This window comes from Grus americana, chromosome 11, assembly GCF_028858705.1.
Source record: "Grus americana isolate bGruAme1 chromosome 11, bGruAme1.mat, whole genome shotgun sequence".
In the NCBI taxonomy this organism is placed as follows: Eukaryota; Metazoa; Chordata; class Aves; order Gruiformes; family Gruidae; genus Grus; species Grus americana.
In genome coordinates, this window is record NC_072862.1 from 23,324,838 (window position 1) to 23,351,782 (window position 26,945).

At 49.2% G+C, this 26,945-nt stretch overlaps 1 protein-coding gene and 3 long non-coding RNA genes across 4 annotated transcripts in view; 2 read left to right on the forward strand and 2 right to left on the reverse strand.

Annotated features, from left to right (window-relative positions):
• The window catches only part of WNT7A (Wnt family member 7A), a 39,292-nt gene extending 37,993 nt beyond the window's left edge, over positions 1 to 1,299 (reverse strand). Inside the window, exon 1 of the mRNA XM_054838722.1 lies at positions 466 to 1,299. Coding sequence (XP_054694697.1) covers positions 466 to 536 — 71 coding nt within the window. The 5' untranslated portion in view covers positions 537 to 1,299. The remainder of the gene's footprint in view (positions 1 to 465) is intronic.
• A 13,904-nt stretch (positions 1,300 to 15,203) lies between these two features.
• On the forward strand, positions 15,204 to 19,356 carry LOC129211285 (uncharacterized). The gene is made up of 3 exons (XR_008578806.1): positions 15,204 to 15,521; positions 19,021 to 19,128; positions 19,235 to 19,356. It is a non-coding gene; the product is annotated as an uncharacterized LOC129211285 (long non-coding RNA).
• Positions 19,357 to 20,373: 1,017 nt separating this feature from the next.
• On the reverse strand, positions 20,374 to 22,984 carry LOC129211283 (uncharacterized). Its single transcript, XR_008578804.1, has 2 exons — positions 20,870 to 22,984; positions 20,374 to 20,769 (listed from the first exon to the last, which is right to left on the reverse strand). It is a non-coding gene; the product is annotated as an uncharacterized LOC129211283 (long non-coding RNA).
• Positions 22,985 to 23,339: 355 nt separating this feature from the next.
• Positions 23,340 to 26,679, forward strand: LOC129211284 (uncharacterized). Its single transcript, XR_008578805.1, has 4 exons — positions 23,340 to 23,467; positions 23,547 to 23,649; positions 24,160 to 24,281; positions 26,570 to 26,679. It is a non-coding gene; the product is annotated as an uncharacterized LOC129211284 (long non-coding RNA).
• Positions 26,680 to 26,945: the final 266 nt, after the last annotated feature.

Consider the following 26,945-nt stretch of genomic DNA (forward strand, 5'->3'; position numbering starts at 1 on the left):
CTGCAGCAACCGAGGGATTTCCGTGCGGGGAAGCGGAGGGCCGCCCCGAGCTGCGGGCGGCGGCAGGTAGCTGCCGGGGCAGGGCGGCCGCGGCACCCCGCGCCAGGGACCGCAGGCCGGGGCGGAGAAGGACCGGCTGCCCCGCGGGGTCCCCCCGGCTGTCGTGTGTGTCCTCCCCACACCCCCCCACGGCGACAGGGGCCGCCGCCCGACCCCTCGCGGCTCCGCACGTCGCCGGGGCCGCCACCTCGCCCCGGTGGAGGCTGCGCCCCCGAGGGTCGCTCGAAGGTGTGGGGGCTCTACCTGTCTTGTAAGAAATAATCGTGATCACCACCATCACCTTTTTTTTCTTTTTTTTTTTTTTTGAGACTTCCCGAGTTAAATAGTAACAGGTCTGGGCAGGTTAGGCTGAGAGCGAGAGAGAGCGCAATTGTTATAAAAGAAAAAAAATAAAAAGTTACTTACCCGATCTTGATATACACAATCCCCAGGCTCAGGAAGATGTGGAAGATCCAGCGCCTTGTTTTCCTGTTCATATTCCTTGCTTGCCGTGTCTCAGACCAACATGCGAAACGATGCCTGCCACGCTCCGGCCCGGGGCCGTTTCTGGCGGAGCAGCCGCGGGTCACGGCAGCGCGGCCGAGAGGGGCAGCCCCCGCCGCACCCCGCGCCGCCCGCCGCTGCGCGCTGGCGAGCCCCCGCAGGCACTCACCATGTCCCTCTCCCGGGGCTCTGCGCTCCGGCGGTCCGTCTGCCTCTGCCCCTCTCGCTCTCCTCTCCCTCTATCCCGGATTTGTATGCCTGTCACACGGAGCGCTTTATTGCTGGCAATGTATGGGCTGCGGGATCCTCCTGAGCGGCAGCGGCTCCGGGCGCTCCCCCCAGGTTCAATGTTAACTATCTCCCTCTCTCTCTCCTTTTTTTTTTTTTTTCCCTCCCTTTCTCTCTTCTTCAGCTACTTGGGCGTGTTCTCCAAAGGAGGGAGTTGTCCAGCCGGGGGGGAAGAAAGGCGGGGGACGTGGGAAGAAGGGGAACCAGAAATGGCAGGCAGATCACCTGCCTGCAAGGAGGCTCCCCGCGATCCTCCTCGGGCGGACAGCGCGGCTCCTCCTGCGGGCACGGCCCGGGGGAAAGCGGCAGGGGCTCCGGGGGGTGTCACCGGGGGGTGCCCCCGGGGCTGGCCCCCGCCCGCCGGGCGGCATGGGGCCGCCGCGCTCCTCCCGCACCCCGCGCTGCTCCGCGCCGGCCGGCACCGGGGAGGGGGGGGGGCTGAAGTTTTTACTCCGCGATAGCCGTCCGTTCGCCGGGGCTGCCGAGCACCTGGGGCTGGTTTTATGCGTTTGCCCCGGCCCCGACGCTCCTCCCCTCGCTCTGCCTCCCCGCGTGTAACGTGCTGCTACTCTCCCTCCCGGTTTCCGAGCCGCGATGAACCGGCGGGGTGAGCCCCTGGCAGTCCGCAGCATCCCCGGCGGCGCGCCCGGGAGCGCCGCTTTGTCCCGCCCCGGGGGGGGGGGGGGTTAGGTGGTACCGGCAGGTACGGAGGGGCGGCCGGCCACCGGCGGGCACGGAAAAAGCCCCGCGTTGCCCAAACGCCCCGCCCGCGTACCTGCGGTGCCCTCTCCGCGCTTAATTTTTGATTGAGCCTTCTAATGACAAAGACGGGGACGCTTAGCCGCTCGCAGCCGGGTGTCCCGCCGGACCCTGCGCGGCAGTGGGCTCACGTCAGGTGTCTGTGGGACTTGGTCCGACCCCACGGGGGAAGCAGACGGCTGCGGCTGCCGGGACGCTCCGCAGAGCCCCCTTCCTGCCGCGGGGGGGGGGGCGGCCCGGCCGAGAGGAGTATCCCGGCTCCTCGTTGCGAGAATTTACACGGATATGGTGACTATTTTATTATCCACTTAAAATATTTCAAACAGGGAGGTTACCTAAATGATAACAGGGGTGTGGTGCGGGAATTGTTCTGCTGATAGTGTTTTTCTGAAAACAAAAAAAAACCCCAGTGAAAGGCCCTCAGGATCCCTCCTAGGAACCCGGTTGGCAGCCCCTCCCGCGGGGCAGCGACCGGAGCGGAGCGGCTGCCGGACCCCGCCGGTGCGCCCGCACGGCCCCGCCGCCGGCCCCGCCGCTCCCCGTAACGGCCCCGGAAGGGGGGGAACGAGCGGGGGTGGCGGCCGGCCCTGGCGGGGGGCGGCATCCTGCCCAGCCTGTCCCCGCTGAGTGCCCGGGGCGGGGGGGGGGGGCTCCCATCTGCTCGGTGTTTCCCGGCGCAGCAGATGCTTTCGCATCACCTTTCCGCCCGGCAGGCTCCCACCGCGGGCCGCGCCGTCCTTCCCGCGGGCAGCCGGAGCCAGCGGCGGGCCGGCCCCAGGCCGTGTGCCCACACCGCAGGGAGGAGGCGCGGGGCGGCGGGCAGCGCCGGCCGCAGGCCGCAAGCTCTTTGTCAGGGCGACACCTGGCGGGCGCCGCCGGGGCACCCGCCGCAGCCCCGCGCGGGCAGAGCGGGCAGCAGCGGGCAGCAGCGGGCAGCTCCCGGCACCTGCCGGGTGTTTAGGGGCAGTGGGAGTAGCTGCCCCCAAGGGTTTTGCAGGCTCAAGCGGAGCAGAGCCGGCCCCTAGCCCCGGAGCGCACCCAGCGCCAGGCACAAGCCAGCGCGCCGGAGCGCAGAAGCTATACGTGCCCTGTACGGGCAACATGTATTCATGAGAATTAAATTCGAGGCTTAGGGCATATCCTCTTTGGGTGGGCTGGAAACTGCCCCCCCGCCCCGGCCCCGAAAAGGAAAGTGCCATTGAGAGAGGCAGAAAGGCGTTATTCCAACATGCATTTATCCATCGTCCCCTCGGATGAGCCCAGAACACGCTGTGTTGACGCTAACAGTGAGCCCAGCCCCAGACATCGTGCTGGGACAGGCACCCCACACTCTGCACCAGCACCGCTGCCGGCTGCGTGTGTGGGGAAACGACGGGGAAAGGTGTGTGACACCAGAGGATTTTGGAGAACTGGTGTACCCTGCACACAGTACACTCCTACAGCAAATGCATAGAGACGTGCACCTAGCTCTTGGGAGGTATATAGGCTGGCGGTTTGGGCAAGGTGGGATGGTCCTGCATGAAGCATCACTATAGCATAAGTTTTATCAGTTCTGTAAGGAAACATGGATGTGCTCAGTGCACCATCCCCTTTGCATATCGAGCAGAAATTTCCCAAGTGTCAGAACACCCCCATCACTGCACTGGTCACCAAGGCATGTATTTTGCCTGCGTGGATTTGTGAATGAAGGTTTTTAATCTTTGCTCCATGCATAGCTCAGTACAATGACGTCCTGATCCACCACTTGGGCTCTGAAGGGCTGGGGCAGTCAAAACAACCACCAAAATACTGCAGGTGAGCAATAGAGCTGCTGCTGCTGAAGAGGACTTGGGGACACACAGTGGAGGTGGGGTTTGCTGCTTTTTTCGTTGCTCTTAGTACAATTGGTCACGGCGGTTCAATAGTCCTTGAGCAGAAATGGGCACAAACAGTCTCAGAAGTCTCATCCTGAAACTAAACCTGCTTTCCAGAGAACAAATCTACCCCCAAAGTGAACCTCTGAACACTAAAACAACTGGGAGGTCATTTTAAATTTCCTTCAGAGTTTCAGTCCATATTCCCCACTACAGTGATCTGGCACATAAAATACGGTCCAGGAGCTCTTTCAGCTTCATTTTTGCTTCTTTTGTATTTCCAATGCTGAAGCTAGAAATGTTTTGTCTGATTCAACCTCAGCAAGTCGGCTGTTTAACACAAAGCGGGGGTATGGGATAGGTCAAGGCTGACTAAATTGTTGTCTTAGGGTTCAGTAAGAGTGGAAAATGGCAAAGCCTCCTCAGAAAATGCAGATAAATAATTTACTGGACTAATCAATGACTTTCTCTTACTCTGTTTGCTCCTAAAAAAATTGTAACCTAGATATATGTGAGCATGTGCGCATGTGTGCATGCGCATGTGAAGCATACATAAAATAACATTCCTGTGCAGATTACAGAAGGGTAGTTTGTCTTGTTTGGCAAAGTTTCTCAAACATTTTAATCACCATTTAAAATGTTGTAGACCTTAAATAGTCCTTCCAACCATGTGGTCTTTCCAGTGGTCTGTAGTAACTAATCTTTACCTACCACCTGTTTTACAGTGCATGTATATCCAGCTTGCTTTTTTACACTATGTGCTTATATTTATTACTTTCTAATCTCTGCATAATAAAATCAATATGAGGCATTACGATAGATTATTCTATTTCTCCTAACAAAGTACAGCAATAAGTTACAGGCAAACTGGTAAATTAACACAAAACTTGGAACAACGATTAGAAATTAATGACAGAAAAGTAGGAATCAGGAAATTGCCTGTGGCAATAGAAATGAATTTGAAACGATGTGCTTAAAAGGGTTAAAAAGACATCCTGGTTCATAAAGTGTCTGCAGGTAAAAATCCAGCTCTCCGGATTCTTCACTTGGAGGAACGCTGTGGTCCCTTTGCAGGAACGAACTTGCTGTCTACGAGAGCCCGAGGCAGCTGGGAGAGCCCAGCTCGCCCTGCTTCGGGGAACGCACCCAGCGCACGGCGGGCAGCCCTCCGCAGACGTCGGGCAGCCTGGCCGGACTGGGATGCGGCTCTCGCTGGGCACGGGCTGGCAGACAGAGCAGGATCCCCAGCCGGGCGTTTGCGGCGGAGCCCCAAGGAACGAGGGAGGTCAGAGCAAGGCAGAGAGAGGGTCTCCGCAGGCCTGAAACTGCAGGTCCTCTGTACGAGTCCTGAACATGTATCCCGGGAGTCACCCCACCTCAGCGCCCGGCCTGCGGGCAAGCAGGCGCCGTATTTCGCCACAGTGGAAGAGGAGAAACCTTGAGAGACCGTTCCATCCCAGGCTATGGCAGGAGGAGGGCTGGCGCATGGTGGTTTCTGGCTCGTGGCCCGCCCTGGGGCTCGCCCGTCTCTCCCGAGATGCTCGCTGCTATGAGGAAACATATCCGCGAGCAGACCGAATAGTTTTATTCCAGATATGATCTGTTCGCTCTCACCTTTTACTGCCCATTTCTTTATTTAGCAGCAGCAACTTTCTTCTGAACAAAGCCTAGGCCCAAGCTACACCCTGGAGCCATCCATCACTTGTTGCCACAGTGGTGTTTCTATTGTTAATTGTTTGTCAGGGTTGCTTTTTGGGGTTAGGCAGCGCAATGATTTAGTACGCTAGCTAATCAGCTCTGAAAATGTATTCTCAAAATAAATTAGGACAAAAAAAAGAAGCTTGGAAAGTCTGTGGGTCTCGATACAATCCTTCTGGACTACTGGAGTCCCTCACAAAACCACGACTGGATCCAGTAGTTCCCCCTCGTTGAAGAGATTCACCGCTGCTCCTGGTCTCTGCGCCGACGCTGGTTAGTGAAGCTAAGTAAGGAGGTTTGCACAACGCCTGTCTGCTCAGTGTGTGGTTCTAGTCAAGGTTATTAATGTCTCATTTTTCATAAACATAAAGAAATACAAGAAACATACCCACATAAAATGAAAAAGAAAGGCAGTCTGTCTTTTCTTTTTCTTTTTTTTTTTTATTTAAGATGGCCTCTGATAACATGAATTCACAAGGGAGAATGTGGTTAAAAGCCCATTTTGTAACTAGATCCTAGATGCGCATACCATCGATACTCCAACTCTGGCTCCCTTTTATCAGGCTAATCATAGCCGCACTGTTTTGTTGTCAAAACATCTCCTGCAAAAGTCAGACTGGAGAGTCCTTTCAGTAGCAAAAATGTGAGGTTAATATACCAACGCTCCTTGTGTGAAGAATCTCCTACCTCCTAAAAGGGTGTTTGTTTAAAAAATACAATAAATAAATAACATTTGCAAAGCCAGTTGATTTCCCAGGCTCTTCTTGGCCCATTCCCGCAATATATCGTATCATCAGCAACCACAGTAACTTCTCGGTTTGCAGCTGTATGACCAGCACTGCAAAGCGAGCAATAAATAGCCTGCCGCAGAGTTTCTCTCTGTGAGGAGTAAATTACGTAAGGAGCTGTGGCGGGTCAGGGCTCAGGAAGGGCGAGAGCCACCCTCCCTGCCTGACAGGGCTGACCACGCCACCGGGCCAGGGTGGGTTTCCAGAGTGAGTCTCATCTGGCTTTGAACACTTGTGGCAATATATAGGTGACACGTCCCTTGTGGTGATCAATCGCCTCGTGACTGATGGACTTGGTGATGTAAACTGCCTGGGAAGCTCAGGACAGGGGGCTGAGAAACCCAGAGGGGGTTTGCAGCCTTTTGGGCGGAAGCCCAGCTCCCCAGGTCCCACCAAGTTGTGCTCTAGGTGGGACCCATCCCACCCAGGCGGACGGTCACCTCGGCAGTTAATGCAAGCCAGCCGGCAAAAGTCGTTCAGGCAAGCAGGTGTACCTGGGAGCTAATTACCTGCAGCTTCATCTGGTTAATAACTGATGGGCTCAGAGTGTTCTAGGAGTGAGATGAGGAGAGATGGATGGCTAGAGGCCAGTGGAGGATTTGGGGTAAGGGAAAGGTTGCTCTGTTTGGATGATTTAGGAGTCTGGTGGCTATTTGGTGACCTGGAAGACACAGCTACTTAATGCCAATGTGGTGCAGCGCTGTGTCTGTGTGCGAGTACCCAGACAGGCGTTTTCATTCCTCTGCTGTAGCCTCTAATGCGTCTCCTGGCTTCAGAGCTGGACACTGCCTGAGGAGCTTCTGGACCTGAGGTCTGTGAGTCCAGGGTTTCTCTGGGTTTGCTCAGGCTTTTTAATCTCAGTATGGATGAAGGAATACTTTACGTTAAAGCTGAAGTAATGGGTTGATGGAGCTGCCCTAAGCCTCAGCTGGGTCTCGGAGGTGAAGAGGTCTCCCCATGTGAAGGCATGCTTGTCGATACTGTTGAGTGTTAAAAAACCACAGGTAGGAGAACTTGGAGGTTGGTTGTGTGCTGTTTAGACAATGCCTGGATCTCTTTTCTGTGCCGTCTCGAGGATGGGGTAACTCGCTGTTGCTGTACTCTGGCTTCCTGGGCTCCCGCAGGCACGGTGTTGGGGCTGTGTCCCAAAATGGGATCGGGCTTAACCCTGCCTATGGCTGCAGCTTGTGCCCCCCAGGTACCACCTGAACTGCTCTGAGTTTGGACCCTGCAGTGGCTGCACCTGCCAGAGAAGGAGCTAATGATTAATGTCCATGAAGGAATTGCTCTCTCAAACAGTAATCCTTAACTTCAATAGCAGAACCAGAGAAACAGACCCCTTCTTGTCAGTCATTTTGAGCTAAGCGTGCGAAGTCCGCTCATCTGCATCTCCTGCTCCCCCAAGCAATGGGCAAGCGTCACCAGGGGCCCATTGCACATCACACGGAGACCTCCAGTTCTACCCTGGCTCGTTTTGTTTCTCTCTTTTACCTTTTGTCCCCTGACAGGTATAAACACAGCTATTTCATCACTGAGAATGCTGCTCATCCAAGCTTTTTTCCCTTTTTTTTTTTCCCCCTGCGTGATTTTTTTGGGATACTTTTCCGATTCTGCCCCATAACAAGTTATTAATTACAAACGCACTGGGGAATATGTTGCATTTGCAAAAAAAATAATATTCCTCAGTTATCACAACAAGCACTTAGGCAAATACTATTTTTGCCTTTTTTTAGAAAAAAAAAAAAAAGACCTGACATTTCCTTTACACATTTATTAATGTACACAGAGGTGAAAAGATGAACTGTCAAAGCAGATTATTTGTTGCCAAAGAAAGGTCTTAAACACCATGGGTCTGATCCAGCAAACATGACACGGGCTGCCAGGCAGTGTAAGAACCGGAGAGCCACAGATGCTGTTAAAAGCAGGTATTTCCAAAACTGCCAGGTTCTCCCCAAGTCTACAGAGAGATGGAGCAGCAATAGCGCACGTGGAGGGAAGAGAGGAGAGCTGGCTGTCAAACGTGCATCTTGCTGGCCGCCGCAAAAGTAACGCGAGCTCTTTGTTGGACAGATGGACCACGAGCGCGGGGATGTGCGGAGCAGATAGCTTGTGCGGCTGGGTGGAGAACAGCAGCCTGGACAACAAGGGTGTTGTCTGTTCCCCGAATGTGTGCAGGGCGGAGTCACAAAATTGTGTATGGGAAGGGGTAACAAATAGCATGAGGAAATCATGTGGAGATCAGGGGAAGCAAGCTCATGTTCATGGCAGGAAGGAGAGAGAGGGTGGGGAAAGTGGAACGGTGGGGAGGAGGGCACAGAAAGACACAGGTCCACTTTTTGTTCTGACGAAGATTGACCTTGGACCGACACGTATTTACAAATCTGACAATCAGCAGAAGACATTTTGAGACTATTACTACTGGTGGTGAGATTAATATCACTATAATTATAGCTATAGTTAAAACAATGGAACTCGAAACCTGTCTTTCTCCAAAATGAAGCTTCCCTTTTTTCCCTCAATTCAAAGATCTCAGATGCACTTTTACAAGGCTGATGTCAAGGTGTCACTAGAAATGCACGAGGCCATGGTGATCTCACAGTGGGAGAGAGAGTTATGAGCAAGGCACATAAACATTATGAAATATTGTAATTTTTTTCCCTTCCGTTTTAGCCATTGCCTAAACTGTAACCATAAAAGTGGTCTTAAAATAGCACTGCAGGTTAAAAAAGGAAAAGTACTGAACTAGATCTTGTTTTCCAGCCAAGTTTGTTCAAACAGCCTTTGCTCATAGGAGAGCTTTGGGGGAATTCTGTGAACCCTAGGAAAGGGTATTGTGTTGCAGATATCAGGGCTCTTACCAATAACTTCCTATCTCTTTGCAAAGCCGGGAACTCTTCCCTATCTACCCAGGCAGAGAGAGATTTTTATGTCAAGGTGTAAGGCAAAACAGGCTTGCATTCACTATTGCGTTTAAAATTACGTAAACAATATGAACTGATCTGTCAAAAATGCGTTCGTGGAAAACACCTGACTAAGCTAACGGGTGGTTTTGGGAAGGCTGCCTGTGCAGACGCTTACAGCACGCCTGGTAACGTCTTCAAGTGAGCCATGCGGCCCTCCAGTGATGTATTTCCTGACGGTAATTGTGGAGTAAATAAAGTTATCAAACATCTCATTGCAAGCTGTTGGGGTGATAGAGAAGGCAGCGCGATCGAGCCCTAGCGCGTACTTTGTAGGGTTGAGAAGACGCAACAGCCCTGTACTGGGCCACAGGGGCTAGGGGCTGGTTGGGGGTCTGGGCCAGGTTTTGGGTGGTCGTGGCTTGTTCTGGCCTCGCCGACTTCAGCAGAGCTTGCTGGCTTAAGCAGGGCAAACAGACTCAGGGAACTCAAGTCTCTTTACGCTGCGTTAGCGATGCTGCCTTGTCGTCCTGCCGCAGCTCCTGTGCTAATTTTTCTGATAAGCTCCGCATGCAGGTCCAGCGCTGTCATGCAGTCCCGGAGGATAAGCAAAACGCTCGTGTCTGTTCTCTGAGCTAGGAGCGACTTCCAGACGTAACTTTTAACTTGTGGTTCAGGGTGAGTTGGCTTTCCCACCCGTGTTCTCGCTGGTCTGATTCGAGCGAGTGCCCTTGTCGGTAGGGGAGTTTGCTGTGCTGCTCGTCAGAAGGGAAAGCCTGAAAAGGCACCAGCGAATTCAGCCTTTTCTGGCATATTCCTGGGAAGCGTTTGGGAGTCGCGGCCAGGGGAGGGTGTAAGAGCACACACAAACTGTCAGAAATCTGTGCTCTTGTGAAATTATTTTCTTGTGGACCAGAGAGTAAGGGTCACTTGGAAGGTGTCAGCATCGTACTCAAGCTGCACAGAGGGCACAGACCGAAAGGGTCCCCGGGAGGATGGATGTGTTTGGTAAAGGATGTGTGGTGGGGGAGACCCTGGTAATTCCATCTGCCGCAGATCGCTGCGCTTTGCAAACCAGGGCTTCTTGATAGTGATATAGGCCTATCTGTGCAGCAGGTTGCCTTTCTGCAGTATCATCTACAAAGGCAGAAGAAAAAAGAGTGTCATCCCCAAAAAGCATTACTATGTAAGTAGAAGATGAGGGTGGAAGACACGAGAGTAAGAAGGAAACCGTGCTCATCCATGTGGGGAGCAGCTGCTGTGGCTGGAGAAGTGAAGTGCTTTTGCAAGTGTTCATAGCGAGCTCTAAGCGGGAGTTTGGCACCCAGAAAGAAGAAAGATGCTTCCTTGGAAATACGACAGTGAGGAATAAAGACCGTTGTAGTGGGCCAGCCATAGAGCAGCTTCTCTTTAGTGAATGGCAGGATGTCATGGGGGCCCTGAAAGCCAAGTCAACTGATTGATGCTCGATGATAAAGAGGAGGTGTCAGAAGAGGGATGCGAAAGGAGGGGTGTGTGTCAAAACACCAGCGACAAACTAACTCTGCGGCAGAGCGTTGGGTTGCTGTGAGTAAAGCAAGAGTAAAACCGGCACGCTAATCAAGGTGTCCGACAGTGAGAGCTCAACCGAGGGGACCCTTGGGAAAGGCTGTCAGCTCTTAGGGCCCAATGCAGAAAAAATTCAAGAGAATTAAACCTCACTTGGAGGAGAGGACATCAGGGGAGAGATTGGAGGCCATGGTGGGTTGCAGGGTGACTGACACACGGGGTCCTAGTGTCAGTAGTGAAGGAAAGAGGGGTTACATGGAGGCATGGGCAGGAGCTTTGCTTAGCCAGGAAGAACCCCAGTTAAAAGTCGATCTAAATAAGAGATGACCTTGCAGAAAGATCTCTTATTTTTATTATTTACTTTCTGTTTGGATCGAAGGGACAGGTCTGGAGTTGAGCAGTAAAACAGCAGGTACCTCTGCAGAGGTGGTACACGGAGACGAGTTTGGGGTTTTTTGTTTTGTTTGGTGAGCGGGTCTCTTTCTCCTGGAAACGAGATGGTAAGAGAAAAGAGACCAAGACCTGTTCAAGGCTGGTGAAGAAGAATACTTAGCAAACATGCTGAATGAATGATGGGAAGCAGAGGATAAGGGGTGCTGAACCCAGAGAACAAGGTCTCAAGAAGAGTGTGGTCAACGGTGCTAAAAGTAAATGAAGAAAGAGGAATTGTCTGGCTGAAATCTCAGTAAGAAGAAGATCTGAGAGACCTCAACCAGAGAAGTTTCAGTAAGATGTGAGGGGCAGAAACTGTTGGAGGAACACCAGGGTACTATAAAGGGCAATGAGCTACGGCGTCTAGATGGACAAGAGGGAAATCGAGGACCTTTTGGTACATCTTAAAGGAGATGCTAAAGGATGTTAGTGAGGGGGAAAATTGCAGGATTCGAGGTCAAATGAAGAGAGTGAAGGATAATTAGAATTAAAAGGGATGAGAGAAACTGAGATGGTACGGAGATGCTGTTGGAAGGGAGAACAGACCAGTGTCCTACCACAGAGAGGAGGGAAACCAGCCAGCTCGTATTGCCTGGGAGAACAGGGGAGCCGGGAGGAGACAGTGGCTGAGGAGTGAGAAGTTGCATCAGCCAGAGCTGCAGATGCACTTCTTCAGATTCAGCTGGGTCTTACAGCTGCTTAGTTGGGGAGGTGACAGTACAGAGAGGTAGAGAGGATGAATTTGCTGCTGTGTTAATAGCTTGGGGCGGGGAGGGGCAGTGAAATGAAGGCAGTAGGCCAGACTCTGGGAAGGCAGTCTAGACTGGGCTGAAATGAAGCTTGAAAGCAAATGAGCAATTTTCAAATTGAGAAAAGGACAGGGAGGAGAGGTCTGCAAACAGAGGAGGAAAGAAAAAGTAATTGAATTATCTGGATGAGCAGTGACCAGAGGGGGAATTTGCAGAGCAGAGAGGTGAGGAGGAGCAGTGCTAGGTGAAAAACCGAGCAGATTAACCATTTCAGAGTCACCGAGAGACTCAGGGAAGAGCTGCAGATCACTTGAAGGCACAAGGGTACGGAGATGCCAATGTAAGAAATCGGTTGGGTTGTCACGTCAGAGCCAGACACCACCACGAGTGGATGTGGGAATCTGGGAGGAGGAGAAAGAGCTTTGGTCAGGTGTGAAGGAGGAGGATGGGGAGAGGCTGGGCAAGAGAAAGCGCTTGGAAGCAGCAGGAACAGGAGGGATCCCTGACCAGTTGCACCATGTCTGCTCTCGATCCAGGAAGCTCAGAGAAAGAAAGGAAGCTGCCCAGAAGAGGAAGAGAGCACAGGGGAGGTCCCGAGAGCTGGAGGCGCTGTGGGTGCCTGGGGTGAGCACACAGAGCCCAGAAACAGCCGGGAGAGGAAAGAAATGCAGCGGTGGCCCTGAAAACAGGTGGAGGTGAGGGCTCGGCATAGCTGGGTGGGGAGGGTGGAACTCCAGGATGACAGGGACTCGATCCAGAGTTGTTAAAGGGAGGGATGAGGAGCATGGTGGGAAGAGGATAGGCTTGGCATGGAAAATGGGCAGGCACAAGGAAGATAACAGGGCCAGACGCTGCTCTGAACAAAGGGTGAGGTCAGAGCAATGGCCGAGTGGCAGACGGACGCGTGTACAAAAACAGAAAACAAGAGGCAGCTCCTGCCTGTGGTTTCTAGGTACGGCGTTTGGCTGCCTGCAATCAAAACTGATTGATTACAGAATTAGGCTTGTGCTATTTTGGCCCTGTGACATCAGATGCTGTAATCTAAGCCCACTGTGTGCTTATCCTTGCAGCGAGGGTAACTCTTTAGGCATAGGGATGCTTTTGGGGGAGAAATGTCAGAAAGCTTTTCCCCAAACTGCGTTTGTAATCCTGCCACTCCTCTCATCAATCATCCAGCTAATATAAAACTGGCAGTGTGCTTCCTGTTAGAGTGTTGTGAATTTTCAAAGGCAAAGTGCACTATTGTTTAATAGCCAATTATTCACTGGCATTGATAAACAGGCTCTGCTTGTGATTACTGCAGCAATTACTCACTCTCCTAATTTAGACATGAGGAAAAATTAATTCAAGCTTCCAGTTGATCATTTATATCTTTGGCTTTTGTAATACACATCACAGCGCACTGAAAACAACTCCACCATAAAGGAAACTGATCTGTTCAAATTGATAACGTGCTTTACTCCCGTTCTGTCACAGAGAGGCATGACTGAGTCCAAGCTGAAGGTGGTTTTATTATGTGTTGGGGACATAAAAATCTGAAAAATAATGTTGTTAAACCTGAAATTGAAAACAGAGGGGAGGGATGTTACTGTGGTCAGAAGGGAACTCCGTGTACAGCTAAATAAGCAAATAAAACAGTAGGATGTTTAAGTAATTTGACCTCACCTTACCCCCAGACCACCCTTCAAGTGCTGATGGACCCATCTCCAAACAACAGACGTCCGAGACGTTCGGGGAAGGCTTGCGGGGAGCAAGGAGAGGATGCTGGCTGGCTGGGTCAGAGGAAGCGGTGGCAGAGGCATAGAAAACGGCAAACAGTTTTAGTAATGGTAAGTTGCAACCATCGTATTTACTCTTTCTCATAATTCAGGAGCGGTGAGATGGAAAGGCATCCACGTGACATTGGAACAGGGAAATGCTTTTATTTATTTTATCATTATTAGTGTTACTCCACAAATTGCAAAGGGCACAATTTTGTGGTAACCGTAAGCTCGAGCCCTCGCTATCAGCGCGAAAGGGCAGTGCCCGAGAAGCACCTTCTCCCGGTTTTCTCTCCCGCCTGGCGCTGTGGTTTCACTTTCCGTGGCTGTCCCTGCGCCGGCTGCTGGCAGCCGTTCAGCTGGTCTCGGGGAAGAGCAGGAAGAGCCTTTCCTCCGCGTGCGCCCCTGCGAGTCTGACGGCACATTCCTTGTAAGCGCAGGTTGCGTGCGAGGTAGCACCTCTTCCGTGGCTGGTGAGGAACGGGCAGACGAGGCCTCGTGCTCTGTATACGGCGACCTTTGCAGAGTACAGCTTGCCTGCGGTTTCACCTTCCAAATTCTGGTTTATTTACCCCAAATGATGTCACCGCAGTGAGGTTTTCTGTTCAGGTGCGATAGGGAGCTTGAGTGACCCCGGAGGGGTGTTTTCGCTCCAGCTCTCGCCCCAAGCAGCGCCCGCAGGCGTCTGCACCAGGCAGTGTTTGCAGAAGCAATGCCACCGCTGTCGCCAGCCCGGGGGGGTGGATGGGGGCGAAGCGCAGACGAGGCTGTGGCAGGCCTGATGCTCGAAGCAGGCTTGAGGGAGATAACCGGCTGAAAAACTGAAAGGTGGCAAAAGGTTGTCCCCTCCCAGCGATCAGCTCTGACAACGCGGTGGCTGCGCGTGTTTAGCTAAGGTCACCAAGGCTGGACGCAAGGTTGGCTCATGACCAGAAGTTTGAATATTGTTTCAGGTGGGAGACAGAACGGGCCTTTACTTTTTCCTCCTTTGCTGCAGCGAACGTCTGACTAGCAGCAGATGACTATTACTAACAGTTTGTGGGGGCAGGCGTATCTGCCGGCGCCCACTCCCCGCGTTGTGGCTCTGCAGGGCTCTTCCCGTCTCTGGTGGGAGGACGCGTCCCGTCTCCCTCGCTGGCGCCGTGGCTCTGGGATGCTTGGAGCTCCTCTGAGCGGTTTAAGTGCGGCGCAAGCAGAGCTATCCCGACTTCTGCAGGAGGCACTGGCACTGCTGCGCCTGAGCCAGGGAGGAGGGAGGGGGACGCTGCCCTGGGGCCGGGCTGTGGCCGGGAGGGGCTGCCCCCAGGGACGGCGAGCAGGCGTAGGCGCACCACAGCTGCGCTTAGGGGGAGATGGTGGCTGCCCACCCTATGCCGTGCGTCGCAGTCGGATTTGATGCGTGCCAGGGATGCGGAGACTGCAGCGCCCTGGGGTTCCTGGCGTTGGCTCCAGGTGTGGAGCTATCGCAAAGCACTGACCGTTACGTTACAGCTGGGCTGATTGGAGGAAAGAAAGAGAATTATCGTTTGGAGCTCATCTTATCTGCAACTATCATGCACACTCAGGAACTGTGTAATTCAGTTGCCCTGCTTAGCCAAAAGCTAAATAGTTTCTAAAGTTTATTTCCTGCCTTTATAGCAACTGTCTGTCCCTTTATTTATTTTCACTGAGAGCTACTGGTGTGCTAAAAATAATTTTTGGAGCAATTTTTGTGGCAGATTGTAGAACAATCGCAGGCTGAAGGCAGAGCAGCTGGGAAGTGAAGGATGCCTCCTTGGCCCATCTCTTCTTATGAACTTCCATAATTTTTATTTTTATGTTCTGTGCTAAAGCATTTTCTGTTCCTCACAGTTGAGAAGAGCTGACGGCTCGCATTGTTGTTACCTTGAAAGGGCAGTTATCACGGTTAATCCACCCTCCAAGGTTTTTCCTCAGGATAATTATTGTTTCGGTGATTCATCTTGCAGACCCTGCCCTTCCTTATTCGCACAAAATATCCTACTCCCTGCAATATTTCTGGGTCAGGCTCGTGCCACACATGTGATTTCCTCTTGGGCACGCAGACAAGACAAGATGGATTTAAAGGTCAGGCATCGCCGGGCTGGCCAACCTCTGCGCGCTATGCGGGCGGCTTCGCGTGTCACCTACGGGACATTATCAGATGGGTGAAGGTTTGCAGGGCGCACGGGAGCGGGGTGGTAAGGTAGAGGTCACTTGTGTTTCGCGCGGGGCCGAGGGGGGGAACGGTGCCTCTGTTGTTGTGCTGGAAAATTTCACTGCTCCTGTCTTCAGTGGAAAACATTATCACCAGCACATCCTGGCATGTAATTTTGCCTCATTTATTATTGTCTAGCGTTGGCTTAATGCTTATGGTGCATTTCTAAGGTACTTAGAGAGGGTTGTGGTTTTTCAAGGAAACATAACTCATGGGGGGGACAGGGGAGGGACAATCCTGAAAGTTTTTGGCACAAATTGAGTCAGATTTTACTGAACGTGAAAAAATAGAACCTGTGCAGGCTTTAACATGAGTTCTGCATGGCTCGGAGGCTACGGGGAAGGGAAAATGCCCGAGAGGTAGGATTACCACTCGCGAGACCTGGGCTATGCTTTTCCTGCCAACCTGCTTGTCGGGGTCTGTTCGTACATCCTGTGCTTCCCAGTTTGGGTGCAAACCACCACGCTTTGTAGCAGGCAGATGTTACCCAACACTTGTAGCTGTCTAATCTCTGGTTCTTTCTCAGGGCACAGAAGCTGGATGAAACCCAGCGATGCCACCAAAAAGGCAGATCAGAAGCTTGGTTTGGGTTTGCTTGGGAGGTCCCCCCCCCCTTAACCTTGGTGTTTGTGCTAGAGAGATGGGCTCGCAGCGCATCAGCTTGCTCGGGGACCCTCCCCGATGGCATCGCAGCCGAAGAGGGGGAGCACCGTCAAAGGGAGCGACCAAAACCCCTTCCAGGTGGTTCCACCATGCCGCCTTTTGCGAGGCCGCCAGCCCCAGCCGTTCCCCAGCAGACCAGGGCTGTGCTCGCCCTCGCTGCTGAGCTGGGAAGCACCACGACACCCTCCAGTGCAGGATGGAGCTCAGGGTGCCCCAGCTTTGCTGCCTCCCCTCGCCATGCTGAAAGACGCCCTGTGGCTGTGAGATGACTGTACGATGCAGCTACCGCGTCTCTCACCCCAGAGGTATCACCCTAACTGGGGAGATGGGTCAGGCAGCTTCAGGTCCACAGCTTCCAGGTAGGATGGGAAATGCCTATTAGCAGGGAAATTTTCTGCAATGGTGCTTTTAGACCAGCAGAACCTGATGGCAGTTTGGTGGCAAGCCGCTACCTGCAGGTTCACTCGATTTTATTTTTTTTAAATTTTTATTTTTTTTTTACTTTTGGTGCTTTGGCAGAAATCAAAGTCTTGAGTAAAGCCCCTCTAGGGACAGAGGGAATACGGGAGAGAAAACCATAAGCTTCGACTTCATTTCTTTGTACGCTGAGCGTGTAAGATGAAGGTGGCAACAGCTGCAACTGGTCCTGCTACCCTTTCAAAGGGTGTCAGTTGGCGATACAGCGATGTGCTTGCTAATACAGTGAGGAACTGTGCCCTTAGTAAACCCACCCCGTCTGCTCTTGCGAGCCGGCCAGCTGCGCCGCCTGTGCGGGCACCAGAGAGCTCCGTGCGGGCTCTGAGCACCCACAAAGCCATCGCGCTCCTGGGACTGGGGCGCTCGCTGCCGGGCGTCTCTGGCAGACGAAGCGGTGCCTGCACCAGCTGCCTTAGCGTGCGCCCGCGCCGTCTCCTTCAGCCAAACTCACCCGGTGCGTGGGATTGTATTTTACCAAGTTCACCCGGTGAATTGGCTGTGTGTTTTAATGTCACCGTATCGGGATACTCGCACAGCAGAATACTTTTCCTGTGAACCTTTCGCATACAGGTGGAGCACGATGCCCGTCTCCAAACAGGGGCGTATAACTTTCAGTATCAAGAAATGACAACCAGCGCACCCAGTGCTGACGCACAGAGTGAAAACCTGCACGGGGACCAGCCCAAACAAATTGGTAACAGCTTTCTCAGACCTGCAGCCGCTACGAGCCAGTAAACGGTGGGGGGTGCGGCAACCCCGGACTCTGTGCGAGGTGCTGCGCCTAGCGACCAGTTTATGGGATCTTTATGGGGCAGAAGTGGTTCCTTGTGACTGAGGTTACTATTTTCAATACCAAATTAATTTTGTACATGATGGTAGTCTTATTGCCCTTCATTGCATGGTATATAGTTATGACCTCTTTCATTAAAAAAAAAATAAAGTGGAATATTATAGTGATTTTTATTCTCACAGGTCCATGAAAAAGTTAACAGAAACAATGACCACGGTGATTTGTTTTGAAAATTCTCCCACAAGCTTATGCTTACATTTACAGTTTCTTTGAATGTGTGACACCAATGGTTCAAAGAACTGGGGCTTTAGTGGCAGAACAGAGATTCTATCTGTTACTACTTCCTTGACAGCAAAAGATGTTAAAAACTTTGAATTAGCTTCAGTGTCTAAACCCTTTTTTTTTTTTCTTTTGCTTTTCTCTTCCCCCCCCCGGCATAACAGTTTAAAGACCAGTTCCTGGGGCAAGTAAATTTTGTTTTTCCTTAATGCCCAAAGTATCAAAATAAGTTTCTTTTGGTTGTACAGTGTTGAAGTGAAACCACTCCTGTTGTACAGGTGCATCTTGTATGGATTTACTTAGGTTTTTACTACCGTACAAGGAAAATACCCAAGTACTGTCCCTGATAGTAGGCTGGTTTCTGGACAGACACACAGACTAGCCAAGCAATAACAGACCCAGGAAATGTTATGTCCAGTAAAGAATCTAAAAAATCTGAGGGAAGGGAACTGGAGGGATTTATTCACCGCGGTTCAGGCTTAGGCAATAGAGAAAATAGTTTTGCGTCACGGTAGGAAACCATTTTCAAAATGCTTAGTTGGAATGAATTGAGTTTTGACGAAGCTCTCAAAGATGCCTATTAAAAGGAGCTGCCTGTTAATTGTATGTTAGGTATCAGATACAACACTTTAAAAAAAATTTTGTATGCAACTGTTGTGTGAATTTAGGATGCAAATCCACATGGGGGTTCTTCTAAAAGCCCTGCTGACCATGAGCAGAAATGTGGAAACTCAAGGAATCACCTCTGGAAAAATGGCGTTTGTGTGTTACAGTCTCAGGAGACTAATAACTGAGCTCTGTCCGTTCCATTTTCTTTATGAAGTGGCTAACTGTTACCGCTCTTACCAACCCTAAAAAAGAATTTACATAGAAGACGGTGACACAAAACTGTATCTCATTAGGCCATCTATGGTGGTGAAGAAATGGCATAATTCGTAAAGTCTTTTTCCCATCTTTCCTGACCATAAACCAATTTGAGAAAATATTTAGGTGCATATCCACAGACTAATGTGTTATCTACCTATAAATATTGCAAATCTGTTTCTTGAACCTACCGTAAAATCTAAATTGTTAATAATCCATAACGTAACGCTCCAAGAGGAAAACCATTTTACACATGCAGTCATTTAACCCTACTTGGTATACACTGTCTAAAGGGCATGAGGTTTTTCCGGGTGTACTGAGCTCCACATCTCTAAACACTGCTGAACAGAGCTTGTGGAGAATCAAACCTTTCAGGTCTATTTAATGATGTTTTGTTTTCTAACTTTACTGTAGGAAAAACAGTTGTCATGGCTTATCTGACCAACAGGGAACACGTCTGGTGCTGGCAAGTGGAGGTCTCTTGCTTGTACTGCATCAGTCACAGCCTGGAAAGGGCAGGAGGTGAGGAAATACAGAGTTCATGTATTTTTCTCTTGCCTTAAAAATGAAATTTTAGGCCCAAATCTATCCCACAATACTTATGCCCTCTTCTTTTTCCTTTTTACAGAATCCTGCTCTGCTTAGTAAACAACTATTGTGATCTGAGAACTTTAGTTTTCAGCTGACGGTATTTTGCACGCTGAACTCTTTCCAGGTCAGACACAGCGAACTCTGCTGGAAATGCAGATGGCATGCCAGAGGTGTATAAAAGCATCTACGGGTGCCGGTCACTCAGGTTTTCTGATGTCTTCATAAAATTAAATATTTGCTCTTACACAGAAATCTCCAGGTATTTGGGTTGCTGATCACTTGGGGTTTTTAGGGCCTAATTTAAAACATGTTAGAAAACCCCTGTGCATCAAGGATGTACGAGTATTTCATTGCTTCTTGATCCGTCTCAAAGACAGAAAGGAACAAAGAAATGTGGCAGTTTGTTTGACAACTCATTCTTCTGCCGCTGAAGGCTCTTTGCACAGGAGAGGTCTGGCAGTCATCTAGTTGCAGAATTTGCACTGAATCTAAGAGCAGCGTTTGATTATTTTCTGTTGCTGATTTTGAGGGAGGAAACTGTTTGGGTTGGAGAGGGACCGCACAGTGATCAACCCGATGCTGCTGTCCAGGGGGAAACACTGTTCACAATCAAATTTACTGATCAGCATGTTGGACTTGTTTAATTTGTATTTTTGGAAATTAGCTCTTGAACACTGGCACTCACGCTCATCACCATAAAATTAATAAACACTATTCAAGAGCTGCTTAAATTTGGCTACTGCCACAGCTGTGTATAAATGCAGCTTTAAAATACCTGGGCTGTCCGTGTGTGAGTCCAGAGGGAAAGGACTTGGCAGGGAAGGTAGGCAGCTTTGGGTACAGCTGTGCCACGTGTGGGTCCAGAAATGGACTCTGAATTTCACAGGACCGTGATGCTGCTCCAAAAACCAAAGGAGAGAGGGGGATTGGGGAGGGAATTTTAGTTCCTGTATTTTAAGCGAAGTTGACAGGAAAACGCCTGTGTTGCCCCTACTTGAAATACAACAACGTGCGGTCACTGGATGAGATCTGAAGGGCACGCAATACAGCGGATATTTTTTTTCTTTAACAAGGTAATCTTTGGAAGGCACTTCTTGGCCGCATTTCAGAACTTCTGAAACACAATGGAGTGTGCTGAGTCATCGTAATCCAGTGGGGACACGGGGCAAACCAGGGTTGAAATGCGAAACAGAAAACGGGTATTTTATTAAGAGTAAAAACTTCATCATGCACCTGAGAAATATTTTTAAATGTCTTCGAGAATTTCATATGGTCTAATTCACTTCCATATGAATAAACTAACAATACTGTAATAACTAACTCCGTATTAGGTGGTTACTAACTGGCATCTTCCTCTTCTTGGTTAGGGTAAGCAGACATGGTCGAGCTCCTTGAAGGAAGTGCCACTTCTGGAAGCCGTCGCAGTCCTGCAGCGCAGACGAGCAGCGGTTGCCTGCTGAGCGATGCAGACCTGGCAGGGCGATGACTCTGGAGAACAGCTTCCTGCCTCTTCCACATCACCACCTTCATGCAGCTTGGCTACCCGCTCAGTAAACAACAAGCCTTGCCTAGCTGTGAGTAGATTTAAAAAAAAAAAAAAGACTAATGCATATTAATCTCTTGTCAATTATATCAATATGTTGATTCACACAATAATGAGTTAGCTGTTCACCTTATTTCAATCACTTGTGTAAAAACTGTACTGCTGGGGCTCAAAGTGAAGTCCTGCCCTGAGATTAAGGGGAGGATTTCCATTGACTTCGGCTGAAGGAAGGTTTAGACGTGTCTGTTCCTGCCAGAGGATGGCTTTCCAGAGCCGCTTGTTGGCCCTTCATCCACTTACAGTATCTCCACCATAGCGTCACGTACTTCATTGCAAATGTTTGTGACAGTTAGCTGAAACCTTTTAACAGCATCCTAACAAGAATCCCATTTCCTGCATTTGCATCCTTCAGATACTCATATACTCTAGTTAGTTCACACTATTTCTCATGCCCAATGCTCCAACTGGTGTACTTACCTTTAGGTTTTTTCCATTGGCCTGCTGAGGTTTGACCTGCCTCTCTCACCTGTTAAAGCACCAGAAATACCCGATACGAATCGGTGCTGGGCTGTCGTATCGGAACGGCAGCGGCGGTGTTGCTGTAGGGTACGTGCAGCAGCAGGATGGTGCGGAGGGGGGGAACGGCAGCAATACTGCACCGAGGGAGATTAGTCAGACGCGTTGACTTTGCTTATTTGCACCGCAGTGGTAGTAGCATTCACTGCCAGCTCTCCTGTACTCTCCACAGTAGCTGTATTTAACTTGAAACAGTAACAGAAAAAGGAAATATATTGCATTTGTTCAAAACTGAGGACAATTTGCTTTGCTTTGTCCGTCTACCCACTGGTTTCTGCAGCTATGCATCACCTCTTTCATTACAGCATGTACTGTAACGCAAGTGGGGCAGTACATGCCAGCTGATGAAGAAACGATCAGGACAGTATTACATCAGGCTCTAAAAACAGCTCCAGTCTTACTTTTTTTGTAAAATAATTGAGGAAAGTCTTTGACTGTGCTTGTTTTGGCATAAGATATGATTTAGTTTTATGTACCAGGTGCTAATAGCATCAGTCACAGCTTCCTCGGGCAGAATTACGCTGGAGCACCTCTCCTATGGAGACAGGCTGAGAGAGTTGGGGTGGTTCAGCCTGGAGAAGAGAAGGCTCCGGGGAGACCTTAGAGCCCCTTCCAGTCCCTGCGGGGGCTCCAGGAAAGCTGGAGAGGGGCTGGTGACAAGGGCAGGGAGTGACAGGACAAGGGGAATGGCCTGAAGCTGACGGAGGGGAGATGGAGATGAGATCTGAGGAGGAAATCCTTCCCTGTGAGGGTGCTGAGGCCCTGGCACAGGTTGCCCAGAGCAGCTGTGGCTGCCCCTGGCTCCCTGGCAGTGTTCAAGGCCAGGTTGGATGGGGCTTTGGGCAACCTGGGCTGGTGGAGGGTGTCCCTGCCCATGGCAAAGGGTGGGACTGGATGGGCTGTGAGGTCCCTTCCAACCCAAACCGGTCTGTGATAAAAACATTAATCACAAGTATTAGCACTCTGACATTGTACATATCTATTTTTGTAGGAGCTAGGAAGTTTAAACTACACCTCTTTTTTTTTTTTTCCTCCTTTATCCCTCTTCATTTTAGGGAGCTGCTGCAGGAGGAGCCACTTATACACCAAAGACTCCAGACATGAATCAGGTTTCACGTGCAACAGCGTTTCAGGATACTGGGACTGATTTACTACTCCTTACTACTTTCACCCAGCAATTTATGGGTAGTTGTTGGGAGTACTGAGACCGCAGATCTCTCCAAGGGTAACGTATTCAAGGCTGCACAATATATAAGGTATTGTATACAGGGAGCATTAAACTCCCTCACAGAACTGGGACTTGCAATTGCACAATTTGATCCTTCTTTCTGGTTTTATGCTGTGCTGGGTTTAACTAATCAGCTCAACATTGTGTATATAGGAGAGTTTTAATGTCAAAGGAAGTATTTTTCAGTAACATCCTCCCATTTCAGAAAGAACCTTCTCAGTCACCAAAAATACAGTCCTTAGCAGCATTACATGACTTGCAATGGCTTTATTTTGAAGATTGCTTTAATACAATCAGCTGAAATAGAACAGTGTCTTATTTTCTAATGTGTGTAAGCCCTCTACGCTGTAGGGGTTTTAAGTGTCTGAAACTCCTACAAAATTCCAGTAAGCCTGCCTGTGCAATAAGAACAAATCTCATTCCTTGCGTTGCCACAAAACATACATTGACATCTGATGCGTCCGGTAGCTCCTGCCGTAACTCATCTTTACAGAACTATGCCAATAAATACACAACTAAGCTTGCTAGGTGAAATCCGTTTTCTTGCCTAAACCCAACTGTCTCACCTGCTGGGCTCCTTACAGCTCAGCAGAGCTCTGAAGGCCACACCACGCCTCTAGAACTGAGGGACTTCAGTTGTCTCTTAGGAGTCTCAGCTGAAGCCACTGGTACTCAGCTGAACTTGTCATACTTGTCTGTTTTGACCAGTCTATCTAAGACTTTCCCTCCCCCCCCCCCATATATCAGATATTTTATAGTTTGCATGGTAAAGCCAAAAGATGAACCACCTGGAGGCACCTATTGCCGAGTCCAGCCTGCTGGGTACCAAAAGAAAGAGCACGAAGAGCTTTTTGGCATAAGGATGGCGACATTTCCAACAGCCACAGTATCAGACCTCGCAACGTGCACCTAGAACTTTCATGGTTAGATTCTGTGATTGCTAACATCCTTTTATATATGTTTGATAGCTAAAGGTTAATTGCCTTGCATCTGTTCTCACAGGCTGGAAGGAGACTGGATACGGAAGCACAAAGAAAAACTGACGGTTACGAATGCAAATCCCGTTCCCCACCTGGGAAAGCCCAGTAGAGAGCACCCCTCTGAGGTAGGGTATAACTGCTGTGTGTGCCTGGCGGCAGCTGTTCTCCAGCAGCTCTGTCATCTTCTGTAGCACAAAGTATAGAAAATAACCGCAGCAATTCTTGTCTGCCACAATCCCAGCTCTCGGCACAAGGCAGCGTAGGGGAGAGAACTGTTAATGCATAACGTTCATATGCTGTGAACAGGGCACAAGTGCCCAGTGCCCTTCGGAAGCACAAGGATGTTTGTTAGCAGTGTTTTCTCTTACAGAAAAAGCTCAACAGGTCTCAGGTCTCACACTACCAGATTTCAGAGCACACCTTCCTGCATGGAAGGGCACGGAACAGAAATCATTCTCTTGGGATGTGGATCTGTGCTGAGGCTGTATTCTATTTTTGGAGCTCTACTGGAATGTTTCCAAGACCACCATGACACAATTACCTCGCTATGGGTGGTAAACGTGTCTCTACTCTTACTGCAAACTTTTCTGCACTGTTTGCTGTGCATTCTTTAACCACTGTTTCTTTATTGGAAGGATTCTTGCCGTGTTGTCGCCTCATCCTTGGACTCTTCTCTGAATACAGATGTAGAAAGAGGCAAACAAATCCTGTGCCAAGCAGATACCATTTACTAGGTGGAGCCCACAGATAAGTCAAGGTAAGAGATAATCTGATGAGACAAGACTGCTAAACCACAGCGTAATTCCTTTCTAGTTTGAGCCGTATCACTTAATCAAGCTGCTTCCAATTACAAGGAAATAAATGCCTGTACCTCTTATAGGTAAGACAGAATCAGTAGTAGAAAGATGGGAGTCAAGGGTTAGCATCCTTCGATAAAAAGCAGAACTAATTAACCATTTAAAAAATTAACTCAGCAGTACTGCCTTCTTCTATGAAGACACGATGAAGGCCACTTGCACGAGAGGGGCTACATTCAATGTGCCAGAACCGATACTGCAGTAGCTCTCTGCAGTATCTGCTTATCACAATACACTGAAAACACAGACGTTAATCCCCAAATTCAGGTACTTTTGCCTAAGAAACACTTAGGACTCAGTGAAGAGGTGTTCTGCTTTTAACAGTTATTAAAAAAGAAAAAAAAAAAATCTGGCTCCGCTAATAACATTGAGGCGCATATAACTTCAGTCAGAGACTAAGCAATGACAAGCTTCCTCTATTTCTTGTTTTCTGAAGTATGCTGTTAAAGAAACCCAGCAGCGCTGAGCACCAATATCAAGTGGTATAGTAACAGAATGGCAGAAACAGGCACATCAAGCCTAAAACTGGTGTGTAACTCCAAACTCAACATAAAGCAGCTACTCATTTCCATCTAGGACCCAAGTTCTATTTATTTCTTTCACAAAAGGGGCTTTACAAATGTGGCAGATACAACAGCAGTATCACAGCTGGAGTGGCTAGCACAGATTAAGTCATTTATAAGCATACTCCCTATACTTACTTATAGAATGTTAAGTATATTAAAGCTTTTAAGGCATCTTGTACTGCTAAAAAAAAAATTTACTGGTATGTTTCTGCCTGAATCTTACCCATCTTACCTTACCAGCTGCATTTATGTAAAAGCCAAGGTGCAGTTAAGACTAGTCAAGCCCATCCTCCTAAAGTTTAGATTTACATACAGCATTTTAAACTTAGGCTCAGAAACCAGCCCTGGAGTAAGAAGAGTTCCTGCACGTTCATCAGCAATGTTGTAAATAAGGATTTTCCCCCTCACATAGTGAAGTCTTGTACCAAAGCTCTTTAACAAAAGTCACAGTTAACGCTAGAATAATTTTTAGTTAACACTAATTCTAGTTAACACGATAATTTTTGTAACATGGTCTTGACTTTATTGAAATAATATGGGCACTGTTTTCTTATAAAATTCACTTCCTTATTTTGGAAAAAGTAAAGTCCATTCACCGTAAGAGTTGCACAAAATGCTGTATTTTATTAACTAAATCAAACATGTACAATTAAATTCATACAGGATGTTCAATATAAGCATACTTAACATGTTTATAGTATCTATGATTCTGTCCTATTGTCAAAAGTTTAAATAGTGGCTGGTATAGACGTAACATGTCAATGTTACAAGATGCTCAGCAGTTAAAATAAAGTCTCTGTGTTGCATGGTATAGCGTGTCCAGCTGCAGCCCTACCAGAACTATTGCTGTTGTGCAGCATAATGACATAAACACGCATGGCCTGCTTTCCATGAGGGACAAACCACGCCATCATTCACTTTAAGGGACTGAAAACTCCCTCCTGCAAGACTGCAAATAATCCATGACTGAGAGCTTGTTTTATTAAGAGTGCCTATACCTGTTGAGAAGCCACCAGCTTTCAGGTCAGTTGTAAGCTGAGCCTTTTGGGAAAGGAAAACGTTAGTTTCTCCGCTTGACATGCCCGAAGCCAAAGAAAGATGTATTATAGCTACCTGTTTAAGTACGTAGTATTAGCACCCCGAGTGAATGCTAAGAAGTGCATACCACCTCCATCCTAATTGCAGGGAACTCCATCTTACCCAAACGTAACCTCCTACTCGCAGGATATCACAACCCGATGTCACCAAAATGGCAAGCACGCCCTCAGATGCAGCATTTCACCACACTGCATTCCAGCTAGCAGCACTATGCTTGAGCGCTACCAAAAACCTGTTTCATTAAGCCTTGATATGCTTAGAAACAGCTTGTCATTTCTCTTCACGTACCAAAGCTGCAGAGGTTAGGATGGAGCCAAAATGGTCCCGGTGTTATAATAAAGCCCTAAGAAAGGCAGCAGGTTGTATAGTTACCTCCTTCTGAGCAAAATCCCTGCCCTAAAACTATGCAACCTACTACCTCTTCCTAGGAGCCCAGTGCTTCCTTTTTGCAGTTCTTCTTACTTAGCAGCTGCTCTGTGAAGTCAGTTTAGCTTACCAGCTGCTTTTGGTCTTCTGCCTTTTAGGTCTGGGAACGTACTGCAAGTGTACGCTGTTACCACTGCTTGGTAAGTTGTTCACCAGTTTTAATGCTCTGGGATTAAATACTCACAAATGGCTTCATTTTCACTGACCTCCTATGCTAAACTTTCAGTCCCAAAAAGCATTTTCATGCTTTTCCTTGTTACTCTAGCAGGATGCTAGCTGCTCACTCTAGTGCAGAAGCAGTTAGACTGGATACACCTAGGACATCAGGAGGAAAAAGAATGCAGTAAGCTTAAAACGTCTTTTTATAAAACAATAACCACCTCAGAGAAAAATTACAGTTCTGGATCTTGGACACTCAAACTTCACAGCTTTACACTCCCCCAAAAAGGCGAGGGGTCACTTTTGGCCATTCAA